This window comes from Athene noctua, chromosome 1 (assembly GCF_965140245.1).
Source record: "Athene noctua chromosome 1, bAthNoc1.hap1.1, whole genome shotgun sequence".
Taxonomy (NCBI): domain Eukaryota; kingdom Metazoa; phylum Chordata; class Aves; order Strigiformes; family Strigidae; genus Athene; species Athene noctua.
Window position 1 is genome coordinate 131,472,377 of NC_134037.1, and position 13,078 is coordinate 131,485,454.

Here is a 13,078-nt window from a genome sequence, read left to right on the forward strand (position 1 = left end):
AGGGAAGGACACCAAGCACAAAGTCAAGAGATTAAGCCCAACAGCAAGGGAAATTGAGACAACTAGGTAGCCAAGGAGAGGAGAAGCATTAATGGCATGTGAGGGTGAGAAAAGGAAAGGCCGAGCAGTGACAATGGGAGTGTGAACAGAGAGGAATGTGGTGCAGCAAAGAGGTAAAGCAAATCCTTTGGTACAGCAGAGAACTGGGGGAGAATACCTGGACAGCAGGTGAAGAACAGCAGAGGCACTAATGTTTTCTTTTGCTGAGTAGAGGAGAATCTGACAGGGAGAATCTGACAAGGATTTAGATCAGTAAAAACCAAAAGACCCATCTCTGACGAGGAGCAGTGTACGTGACCAGGACGCAGAAGCAGAGTTTCCCTTCCTTCTAGACAGCACAAGCAGCAAAATGTTTTGTGTGTGTTACAGCAATTTCAGAACAGGGCCCATAGGTATCAGTGCTGGATGAGAGACACGGGGGAAGATAAGAGCTCAGAAAACATACAGCAGGAAATATTCTCTGCACACACTTTCTGCTCCCAATTGTTACAGTAGCGACAGAAAAACAAGCCTGCGAGGTAGAAGCATGAAGAAACAGATGCCTGGTGGAAGAGGAAGCGTAAGTGCTCCCTGCCTAAACCCCTGGTCTTGACTACTGCAGCAGTCAGGTTCTTCGAAGAGGTAACAAAATGTAGCACAATCTCCCTCACTACAGATGGCAAGAAAATGAAAAAGTGATTCACTGACCCCTAAACCTAAGCAAGGAAAAAGAGAGAGCTTTTGGCACAGGGAAGCTCTTCTGCTGGCTCACAGAACTGAAGCCTGAGGCTACACAGCAAAATGAGGTCTTTTCAGTTTCGCTTCCATATGAGCTATCAATAAAACGAAACCTGAGTCAAAAGGAGAGACAAACTGAGAGAGACTCTGATCTATCTTTTGAAAACCAGTGGACTTATATCCACCCCCCCCAGATCTATACTAGCCACTGCACGCGCTCCAACAGAAGCACAGAGAAAGATGTAATTTTGGCAATTTTAATTCTCCCCCCCTTTATTATACAAAATACTTTACAATTAAAAAACATTTTCCCCAATATAATCATATATAGATATTTATAATTAACAAGATTCAGTTACACACAAGATGGGGAACTTCTGCACAAAGGAAAACGATGACAGATGATCAAGTGAAAATTAAGACTTGACCCTTTTCCCCACCATATTCTGGGAGGGAAGGTTACATTTTAGATTTTTATTTCTATCACATTCCCTCAAGTCTTGAACTCTGGGATCTCCTCTTACCCTGACAGGGTAAGGTCCTCCACCTGTGTCCCTAGCATAAGTACAATATTCCGCTCTTAAAAGGTTCATCATGAAGAGACACTGAGAAACTAGCATCTGGCTGTACCACAAAGTTACCAGTACCCAGAGAAGAGGACTGCTGCTCCCAGTTTCCCCTAGCAACCCACACATACACACATGCAAGCACATACATGGGGGAAGCATGCTCAAAACCCAGAATTTTTCTCCCTTTCACCAAATGGCAACCCTACCCCACCAAAACAACCTGCACGTGTCCAGCAGGCAATCTCTGCAGAACAGCTATCATAGCCAAGCTGGGCATTACTGCAAAAGCAGTCTGGCAAGAGGGTGGGATGTTGCTGTCTTCCCCACTTGGATCATCTGCCTACCAGCAGCGTCAGTCAGTCACGAAGGTGATAACATGAACTACCCAGAGATCCTCAGGCCACAACAGACAGGCAGGGAAAGTCGAACACTTCAGCAGGAGGTCCTTGAAAAAACTGTTGCCAATGATCTGCCCTACCAGAGCAAAGATATGTGTGAACCCTAGTGAATGTTTTCTCTCTAAAGAAAGGTCACTGCTGAGCTGGGCCAACCCTGCACTCACAGGGAAGCCCATCCCAGAGTCACTGCTGCAGGCCAAACGCCTGAAGCAGTGTGGGAAGATCATGGGCATCAGCTGCTCCGTACAGGTCACTCTGCCCCAGCATGGAGAGGGCCATGCGGAGGGTGCTCCAGATGTTGTCAGACATAGCGCCTTGCTGCCCCCGCGGACCTCGGCTCTTCTGCTGCATGTGCAAAGCCTCTAAGAAGTGCTCCACAGCCTCACTGTCAAGATGAGAACATACACATGCTTACTGGAGAAGATGGTACATCTCATACTCCCTCCCCCATATGCTTCTAAAGTACTTCCCCTCCAAAACAGTTTCCTCCTCTTCATCAGATCCTACCCCGCTCCAGAACCATCAGAGATCCCCCTTTTCCCTCTTAACTGAAGTCCAGATGGCCCCTACTCCAACTGCGTCTGCATGACACTTTATTCTCAGGGCAGAGTCCACACGCTTGCTCTGCTCTCATACACCAAGGGAAGGCTGCAGGTAGCGTGGCACTGACCTAGTAACCTACTGCAGCCTCTCCCACAAAAACATAGGTACATTCATAGCTCACAGCAGATCTGCCCATCTTATGCTCACCGGTGGGCACCTAAGTTGATGCAACTGATGCCCAAGTTGTAGCGAGAGCGAATGTATCCTGGCTGGAGTTCCAGTGCCCGACGATAGGCAGCCACAGCTTCCTCACTCCGATTCCCATTGGCCAGGGTGGCACCAAGCTTATTCCATAGAAGATGGTCCTGGTGGAGGGGGCAGAGAGAAAGGGTGAGATAAACTTGATAAGCTCCTCCGAGTCAACCGTCTCTTCCCCTCATGTCTGTCTTACTACTCCACTCCAAGAATGTATCTCTCATACAAGAGGCACCTCCACCTGAACCTTCACCCATAAACCTCCAGGTACCTTCAGCATCCAGAGTCTGCCCTTTCTTACATTGGGGCGCACACTGAGTGCAGCACTGAAGCAATCCACAGCCTTCTCATATTCGCCACTAAGGTTGAAAAGGACACCCAGGCCACACTGAACATCAGGATCCACAGCTGAGGGGTTGCTGCGCACAGCTGCTAAGAACAGCTCTTTCACCTCCATGAACAGTGAGCTGGAAAAGCACAGAACAAGGATATTGGTGTCCTGTGGAGGGAGCTGGCCTTGGGGTGCTCCCTCTGCTCCTGCCTGGACCAGCCCCAACCCTCCAAGATGCCTTTCAGCTGAAGCTTGAAATGTGTAACTCACTCAGACAGTAGGGAACCCAGGACACGCTTGGAGGGCCCCAGGTTTGTCCCTGAGACATTCTCCTCCGGTTCCTTCTGCAGCAGGTGGGCATAATCTGGTTTATGGTGTAGCCAGTCCCGCAGGGTCTCACACGCCTGCTTCTGCAAGGACTCATTGGTGAAGCTGACCGCTAGAGCCATAAGCGCCGTGAGGTTCCCAGGCTGCAGTTCCAAGCACCTGCAGGCCAGAAAGAAGAGCGAACAGTATGAAATCAGTTTGCGAGACACCCAGATACAGGAGGTAACATGATCAAGAGCAAGAACACCACGGTCCTTCTGGCATTATGCACTAGACAAGCTGCCACGGTCAGCAGCTCTTCTGCAACACTCACTGTCTGAGGGCACTGATCGCCAAAAGCTCCTGTTCATTCTCTGCTTGGGTGGTTCCCAGATACTGCCAGGCCTGAAGAAAATGGAGAGGCACAAAGTCAGACTTCTTCACATCCAGAGGAAAAGATCAGCTGGTAAGCCACAGACACAAAGATTAAATCCGCCATATTATCCCACACATTTTTAGAGTGAGACCAAATATATGCAAGTATACACAATAGCCACAGATACAAGTTTCTCTTGAAAGGCATACAGACTTTATGGCACATAGGTCCTCAAGACCAATAAAACTGGCATCATTAGAGTGAAGTTAATGTCTACACCTGAAGATCTATCATAAAGCAACTGCTGGCAGTTTTACACTTTTAAGTCACAGAATCTTTGCTTTTAACTTCTAACTGTGGTCAAACTGCAGAGGAAGGAGAGAAAAGCCTAAAAGTTCTTTCCTAAGAACAAAATGCCATAGCGGCAACACTAATAATAAAGAGTCCCCCAAGGTAGGGAGCTGTATATACTTGTCCAGTGATCCACTACCAAGTGATAACCTTGGGGAGCTGACCTTCAGAACTGAAAGTAGAAGCTCTGTTATTTTACTGAATCTTCAGCCATTGTGACACCAGTACATTAAAACCACTTCCATCTTCAGGCTGCTGATATAGGCAATATTTAATTAAGGCACTAAATCAGAAGTACCTGCTCACTTTACGTTGATAACCACACTCATTGCTCAAAAATAGGCTAGATAGTTGGCAGGACCATCAGTATGAAGTACCTGCTTTTTGAATGCAAGTCACAAAATGCAGTATCCACTGTCTAAGGCAGGAAATTGTTTCATTAGCAAAGACCCAGACACACTGCACAAGCCACTGCAAGCCAGAGGCAGTCTACTTTCTCAAATCTCTCATGCATCACCATATAGCTAGGTGCAACTCAGAACAGCTGCCCAGTGACAACTGCACAGTGTTCTGCAGGCAGAAGAGCTGAGATTGAAGGTAAAGTTGTGATTTGGACCAAAGCAACCATGACATTTCCTTCAGAGTAATAATTGTTCAAGTCCACAAACGGTACAGTGATCAAATGAAGTCTTCTCCTGTGCTTTCTGCAGCCACAGCAGAAGAATTAAGAACGTTTTCAATACAGCTAGCCAGAACTGGCCCAGAATTTCTTCCCCTAAGGTTTCAACTGCCTCTCCATTATGCTTAGCCTGCAGCCCACATCGCCTACAAGAAGAGAGTGCCATTTCTAAAGGAATATTGGCAACACATTTTTACCACTTTAAAGCTAAAGTAGATCCCCAAAACCTCTGCTTACTTTTCACCTAATTCCAAAACCCTAGAAAGTTGGATGCTTGTATTACCAGAAACAAAGAACCTCTGTTCATAAACAAAATTTCTCTAAAGCTCAGGATTAACAAATTTGGTATTTCCAATCATATACAATTAGCAGGGTTTGAATCAGACACACTGAGAATTCAACATCCCTGGGTCCTTGAGGCTGACACTCCAGAAATGGACAACATGGGTGTATCTGCATTCTTCCTCCTGAGAATATCCACGTCCTCCACCTCCGGAGAAAGTTACACAGACTATTTCTCAATCCACCCTGCAGCAGCTGAAGTGCTTTATGGAAATAAATATTCACCAAATTAGGAGCTGGAAACCTGTCTTTAGTAGAAAATCATTCTCTGGCCAACAGCTACAAATGAAGTTTGTGAAGTCACCCAAGGCATCTCTCTCAATCCTTTCGGGTTACATCACCTCCTGGCATCTAGATGGAAGACCTAACCAGGACTTCTAGTCTAATGAGGTGCTCAGAATTAGTCTTTGATACCTATATTGAAAGAAGTTATCATCTGTCATAAGTATGTCCAAACTTGCAATGCCAATAAAGACTTCCACAGAAGCAATTTAAGAGATAAGAACTCCTCATCTTGGCTCCATGCACAGTCTCACATGCTTCAAAGATTTCACACAGCTCTGGGCCAGAGCTTTTGTGCTTTTTGTAACTGACTTTAGTCATAAAACCTCCTTGGCCACAGCCCTCCTGGGGATTCACATGCATCAGCTACCTATCTCATTTTTCTGTGGCTCTGGGTGTTTTCATACACCCTGCACAGCTCCTAACACTGAAGCAAGTTTTCTACACACACCTTGACACCTCACAAGGGAAGGATCCAAACAGCAGGAGAGCTGGCCAAGGCCTGTTATCTCTGCTCTCACTCACCTCCATATGATCTGGCTTCTGTTGCACCGCAGCCTCAAAGAGCAAGACAGCATTGGGGAGGTCACCTTCCTCCAAGCGCTTCTGCCCCTCTTCAAATGCATCTGGGTGATCTCTCATGGGATTGTCCTCTTCAAACTGGTAGCCCTAGCAGAGCAGACAGACAGGGATAATGCTAGGAGACAGGCTTAAGGAGAAAAGCACTCGACAGTACAGCACAGTCTAGTCTCGCTACATCAGCACTCAAACTGCAGACCAGCCAGCACCTTGTCCTCTCTGCTAATTTGTAGCAGATCAGAGAACAATGGGTCTTCTCCCTGCCTGCTCCATGATGAAAAATTCCTCCAAACCAGACCTGGAATAAGTTGCAACAGAGACTAAACATCTGGTGCAGGTCTCATCAGCTTTGAGGGGGGGAAAGGGGGGGTGTCAACACATGCTCATTGCAAAGAATCCCAGTATGAATTGGTATTTGGTGTTGGACAAGAATGAGACAGCATTTGCAAACAAGCAGAAGTGAAAGCAGTATTTGTTTAATACCTAGTTGATCTGGGGTGAGGGTGCAAGTGACAGCAACAGATCAGTGCAAGAAGGAATCCTAGCAGCATCTGGGGTCTGTGCAACTCACCTGTGAGGCATATGTACTGCCAGGCTCCTCAGTGCTAGGGCTGAGAGCGCCTGTTCTCTAATACCTTGTCATATGATGAGGAGCTGAGGTCTTCATAATCAGAGAGCCAAGGGTGAGCCTCGGCATCTCTCTTGGCCATCTCCTCCCATTCTGCCTGGAGTTTGTCCCAGAAGTCCACATCTGACTGAAAGGAAAACAAATGTGACTAGAGTACCTCAACCATAAACTGAGCTCTACAGACACCCCAGAGAACTCCCTCTTAAATGTTTCTAGCCCTCCTCCCAGCATGCAAAGGAGAGAGGTAACCCTGCCACACGCTCTCAGATGGTACCCCAGCCCTCCTCCTCTGCCAGCTTTACCTCCACAGCAGTCTTTGCCTGCTCAAATTCCGAATCAAGAGTTGACATGCTCCCAGATCGTGCAAATTGATCCACCCAGGCATCGGATGCTCCCTGGGAGTTTGGAAAGAGAAACACACCTTTCTTTTTAGCATTTGGCAACCTCAGGGCACATCCCAAAACAGCAGGAGGGTCCGTGATGACGCCTCCTCCCCATCAGCAAAAACTGATGGCCTGTGAAGGGGAAGAGAGTTCATTTGGATATCCCCTTCCTCCCAGGTGCTATGGGAGATGAGAAAACTCACACTGCCCAAATACCTTCCCAGCTTCTGGCTAGACTCTGCTAAGAAGAGCCCAACAGTCCCTCCCTTGCCTCCCCCAGCCTAGTCATCAGTAGAGCACTGCTGAGAGTTGGACTTGCCATTCTCCCTCACTCCCAGACTGTGTACTGTGGCAAAAAGCTTTCCTCCTTCAGAGCACATAGGGCTGGGGCTCCTACCTGCTGCTGTATAAACTCAGCTGCCCATTGCTCTGCCTGATCTTGGTCTCTGTGGGTCACCTGATTAGCTTCGATCGATACCCTCCCATCTCCGATCTGGCGGACAAACTTTAGGAACTGTGGCAGAGAAATGAAACAAGGGTGGAGCTGGGCAAATGTTTTGCCAACAAGCCCTCTGCCCATGCCCCCCTCCTTCACTAAGAGGGCTTCTCTCTGCAAAGTGAGCACAAAAGGCCCAAAAAGGTGGGAAGGACAGTACTTCACCAATCACGTACAATATGGGGAGTAGACTGTAGGGTTCAACTTCTAGGAATCGGGGAAGAAATAGAAACACAGGACTGCAGGAGGTTTTATTCCATTATTGTCTTCCCCCTTCTCAATTCCTCATGCCCCTTATTCACTCTATGACAGATAGCTGTCAGCCCTGGTCAGGGAATTTCTTACCTCAGAATTCTTGAGTTTTGGATCATCCACTTTAGAGAGGAAATCATTAACAGTTTTCTTAAGATCATCCTCAGGTTGATATTCCTCATACCTGTGCTCAGAGGCAGTAAAAGGGAAATAGAAAGTCTGATACCCTTCAACAGTGAACTCTTTCACTAACAGGTGTCTACACAATGGGCCAGACAACAGTATTGAGGGATACAACCCTTCCTCATAGACTATGGGGTTCTCTTAAGCGATTCGGTATGCTTACCCATCTGTAAAAATTCAAAATTACTACTAGGTTAACTGTGCAAGTGACTAGCACAAACAGTAGCAGAATTAAACAATTACAGTGACAGCACAGTTCTGCACAATAGTCTGGATTCCTTGGCAAGTTCACACACTATCAGACGCTGCAAGTTTTATCACTAACAAAAACAAGGTCACAGATCTAGGAACAAAGAAAGTAGGTCATGTTCATGAAAAGAGGAACAGTGTCTTGGAAAAGCATCAACTCCACAGAGGATAGAGGGCTCACAGCAAGCACACAACTCAATATGTTGTCTGGCTTACAGCAGAACAGGACCAGTTCCAGGTGTTACCACTACATTCAGTCTTGGTGAAGTCTTTGGAACTGACAGCAACAACTCAGGCATGTCTGTATTGCAGAAGGGTATCAAAAAAGGCAAGAGCCAGGAGGAAGGAGAATCCTAATAAGTAAAATCTTTTAGGAAAGATCTAAGCCCAAATTGAGTGCTTGCGTTTTGCTTCTTGAATTGAAACACTTGACTGTAGTCAACAAGTACCTATTCAGAGAAGATACATAGTAGTAGTAGACTGTTCTTCAATCTACCACACAAAAACACATGAAAATAATGTCTGAAGACTGAATCTAGAAATATGCAGAGGAAAGGCCAGATGTGGTTTGTCAGATAGGGAAAATAAAGTGAAAGTTTACGACGAGTCTAGTACTTGAGATCTCTAAACCTAAACAAGCATCTGTTGTGGAAAAAAATTATGCTTAATTAGGCATTCCTGAAATAACTTTAAGGAGCTTTGCATTAGGCATGAGATTAAGTTAGCCTACATGATCACAATATCTTCCTGGAACTAGAAAATAGAAAAGCTAGGATCTGTTAAAAACTTCAGTTTCCAAGCACTGTTTCCTCCTTTCTCTGACACCAACAGCCTGAGAACATCACTCTAGGTTAAATGACTCAAAAGCATTCAGGCCACAGCAGATTTCTATCACCTTTCCAAACATCACCCACCCCATTGCCTAGGAGCAATAACTAGTCGAGAAAACAGACTCACCATTTATCTGCCAAAGTCTGGTCTTCCGATTCCCCAAGCCACAGTTTCTCCTCTGACTGCTCTAGGTATTCTTCTGCCCACTTGGCAGGAGACACAGACAGCGGATCTGCACAGCACATCACAAAGAATGGGAAGAAAAGTAAGACAGGCATACCACCACTCAGAGTAATTTCAGATTTTCCTTTCTCCACTTTATGCACAGTTAGCTAACGTATAGAGATGTCCTCCAAGAAAGATTGCTTACACTTGTTTCTTCTAACTTTGTTCATTCTGATCTAAAAATCAAGCCTTAGGTTCAGACTGTGTATTAATACAGATGCCACTGTAGTGCCAACAACCTTATGATTTTCTATTCTAACTTCACAACTTACTTGTCTGATCCATGTAGGATACTATGTAGGTCAAGAAAACTAGCAATGCCTTACAAGTCTCTGTCAAAAGCACAGCCTACAAAGCACTAGTTTTTTATCAGAACTTTCTCAAAGACCTTTGCAAATGCTGATTTATATTCCCAGAAGTATAAAGAGTGAAGGTCAAAGAATGGGACTACCTGGCTCTCCACAGTAGCTATCTTCCTGGAGAAAATAATAGCATCTATTTAAATTTCAGTCATAACTTCCAGATTACATCATGCACAGTAACAGGATCCTATTGCAGCCCCAGCTCTATACACAATGCAGGATGATTTTTCAGATAAACTACTGACTTGCCTGAAATGGAAAACTTAACCTTTGGGTCAGAAACATTCACTTTGCCTATTTCCCAGGTGCAACATCCCTCTACCTCCATGAAACCAACACAAAGTATTTAGTCAAAGCACACCAAATGATATTTACCTTTGTACCAAAGACAAAGTTAGTCTTAAGAGAGGAAAATAAGAGAATATATAACCAAGAGGCAATACCAGACCACCTCCAGAATTTGTGTCAGTTGAATCATAATAATTTTTATAAAAGCAGGTTAAATAGCCTGCTGCTCCTAAGTTCTTCAGGTAACCTAAGCTAAAAACGAAATACCCTTACACCTAAATAAAAGCTTTCACATCACATTGTGAACAATTTGGCTAAACCACCGCAAAGCACTTTCTTTCCCCTCCCCTGTTAAAGCTGCTACAGTAAACACTGACTGCTGACCCCAAAGCATTACTCCAATTTCACATTCAGTAACTGCACTATACCCCGGCACGTGACTGGGCAACATCTTGACAATAATTCCAAAAGGGACCTTTCACCTGTCACTTCAGCAATGAACTCCTGTGACCAGTCAGACTCATTGTAATCTGAAGAGACATCACCAGCACTATCTGCTGCAGCCAAGAATTCCTGGGTCCAGTTTTCAGACAGTGCCAGGGCTGCCACACCTGGAGCTACAAGAAGAAGAAAACAGGATTGGAGGACTCAAAGGCATCATTTAAATGTTCCAGACTAGCCCTCCATCACTAGCCCTTTGTTAGAATAAAATCACAGAAAGATTCCACATAGAAGGAATCTGTGAAGGTTGCTAGTGTTGTCACAACAGGTTAACAATAAAGCTAGAGATTAGGTTGCTCAGAGCACTCATCAGGTAACTTCTGAACTTGTCCAAGGCTGGCAATCCCTCAGCCTCACCAGGCACCTGTTCCTGAACTTTCCAGTACTGAACCTTCCTCTAAGGGCAGAAATGTTTCCTTACATCTAGTCAGTTTTCCTTTTGCAAGCTATATCCATTGCCCCTTGTCCTTTTGCTGTGTATTGCTGCAAAGATCCTGGCCATAGCTGTGGAAGACATAGTCACTCCACACCTCCCACTGCCCCTTAGACTCCTCTTCCCCAAGCTGAACAAACCCAGTTCCCTCAGCTTTTCGTCTTACACCACATATCCTAATCCCTGAACACCTAACTGATCTCCATGGGACTTGTTCCAGTATGTTAGTGTACTGCAAATCCCAAATCTGGAAACAATATTCCAGATACAATCTCACAAGTGCTGAACAGATAGGAACCACCCTGCTAGGAGCTTACCCATAACACCAAGACCTTTTCCAGCTCTCCACCTACTCTAACTCCCCTCACCTCGCTGAGGGGCCTGTCGGAAGCTTGACTGCTCAATCTCTTGCATCTCAGCCAACAGGTCATCCATCTTAAAGGTCTGGGGTGCACGGGACAGTAAAGGGGCATTCTGTTCTTGTAGGAACTCTCCAACAAGCTGCCAAAGACAGAGATGGATTACGAACATGGCACAGAAGATGAACAGGCAGAGCCATAGAGCAAGAAGAAGAAATGGGTTTGCCAGAAGGAAAGATCAAGGTGAAAAATAGCAAACTGTGTTGATGAGAAAAGCAGTAAGGAGATGCATCGATCTGTTCTTACCTCATCTTCAGTGGCCACTCCCAGTGGTTTGGATACCTACGGGGAATAGCAGGCCATTATCCCAACAACTTTGATCCCATACCCCTCTCCACCCACATCCCATGACCTGATCCATTTACATCTTCCCCTTCCTTGAGCATAGTTTGTCAGCATTTTCTCGCATTAGCTGCCTGCTTAGGTGGAAGCTAAAGGAGGAGGAATCCCTGTCCCTTCCACCACCCTCTGGGCTGCCAGGCATACTCAAGTGGCTCACTTCAGCCACCAACATCCTCCACTGCCCATAAACGCTGCTTCCACAGACAGGCCCTCACCCCACAGCCCTGCAGGACAAACCGGGTGACCCTGTGGCCTCTTTCCGCAGGAAAAAAATCACCAGCACACGCATCTGCGCCCACAACCACCCGCAGTGCTCCCCCACAGCACCCCTCAGTCCCGCGCTGTGGAACCCAGCCGCGGACAGGCCCCGCACCCAGCCCCCAGCTCAGCAAAGCTGGGCCACCCACAACACTCACGGTTGCGGCTCCGGGGGCCCCCGGGGGCCAGGCCAGCGGGCTCTGAAGTCCTTCCTGCCGCAAGGCTTTGTCCTGGGTGAAGTGGCCGGCCAGCTTCATGAGGGGGTTGGAGCCCCCGCACTCCGGTTCCACCAGCTCCCTCATGGCCATGGCGCCAGGGAGGGAAGGAGGTCGGCGCCAAACCCCACCGGGCCTGCACAGACAGCGGGTGAAGGCCTGGCGGAGCGACCGGCTGCCGGCGGCGCCGCGCCCCGACCCGACTGTCACCCGTCAGCCCTCCCCCCACCGACAGCTTACGGGGGGAGACCGGCCCCTCCCGTCCCGAGAGCTTGCGGGGAGGCCCCGACCTTGGGCCAGAGCCTGCAGGGGTGAGGGCCGGGCTCAGAGCCCTGCCACCACGGCGCAAGCTCCCGGCGCGGCCGAGCACAGCTGCCATCGCCGGGACGAGCCTCCGCCCTCGGCGGCCTCGGGGAGTGGGACCCCTGGGCCGGGAGCAGGGACCCCCCCCACCCCGCTGTGGCTCGCTCGCTCTCTCCCTCGCCCGCCCGCCGCTGGGCCGGCCCCAGGGAGATCACTCGCTCGCCAGGACGGCAAGGACGCGGCCTCCCCAGCGAGTCCCGCGGCCCCCTCCCGCCAGCTGCCCGGGCGGCGGAACCCCCGGCCCGGCCCGGCCCCCCCGCTCGGTACCGTACCTGGGCCTGCCGGGGCTCGCCGGGATCACGGGGCAGGGGCGGGGCCAGCTCTTAAAGGGCCAGGCAATCCGCAGGGCGCCTTAAAGGGCCAGACTTAGAAGAACAGCCGCGGCCTCTTCCACCCTTCGGCCTCCCGTCGGCAGCGGCCCTAGACCCTGGGCAGCTTCAGCTCTTCAGGGGCTCGGCATTGGTGCGTCTCCGTGCCACGACCGGGCGTGTCCCCACGGTCTCTGTGACAGAGCACACTTCACAGTGACTAGTAGCCGTGGTTAGTAACCGTGTTAAGCAGCCACAGGTACCGCACAAATGGGGGGAGTCACCAGGTTTTGAAGCTTGGTCGAACAAGACCTCGAAGCGTGGTCAAAATTACCTTGATTAGTGATAAGAAATTCATAAAGGATAGATTCTGATCTCCAAACCCTAGAAAATAAGCAGAACGTCCTGGACCATAAAGACAATGTCTGGGACCGTGTTGAGGATGAGTTACTTGACAGCCTGGCAGAGTGACTCTTCAGTTAATGAACTTGACAATGAAACCAACTTCTGAGTGTGCTGAAAGTGAACTCCCTTCATTATCGTACCGAGAAACA

At 48.1% G+C, this 13,078-nt stretch overlaps 1 protein-coding gene across 3 annotated transcripts; it reads right to left on the bottom strand.

Moving 5' to 3' along the window:
- Positions 1-1,020: 1,020 nt before the first annotated feature.
- Positions 1,021-12,521, bottom strand: PEX5 (peroxisomal biogenesis factor 5). Of its 3 annotated transcripts, XM_074895711.1 has the most exons (16): positions 12,489-12,521; positions 11,797-11,989; positions 11,285-11,320; positions 10,988-11,120; positions 10,168-10,302; positions 8,937-9,042; positions 7,641-7,731; positions 7,197-7,313; positions 6,719-6,811; positions 6,424-6,543; positions 5,735-5,878; positions 3,514-3,584; positions 3,144-3,359; positions 2,844-3,009; positions 2,495-2,652; positions 1,021-2,129 (listed from the first exon to the last, which is right to left on the bottom strand). In XM_074895711.1, the coding sequence occupies exons 2-16, from the start codon at positions 11,944-11,946 to the stop codon at positions 1,928-1,930; spliced, it is 1,938 nt and encodes a 645-aa protein (XP_074751812.1). In that variant the 5' UTR covers positions 11,947-11,989; positions 12,489-12,521; the 3' UTR covers positions 1,021-1,927. The 3 variants fall into 3 exon arrangements, with proteins under 3 accessions (XP_074751812.1, XP_074751820.1, XP_074751829.1); XM_074895719.1 differs by lacking the exon at positions 12,489-12,521 and having other exon boundaries at positions 5,735-5,869; positions 11,797-12,289; XM_074895728.1 differs by lacking the exons at positions 7,197-7,313; positions 12,489-12,521 and having other exon boundaries at positions 11,797-12,288.
- Between the last annotated feature and the right edge of the window lie 557 nt (positions 12,522-13,078).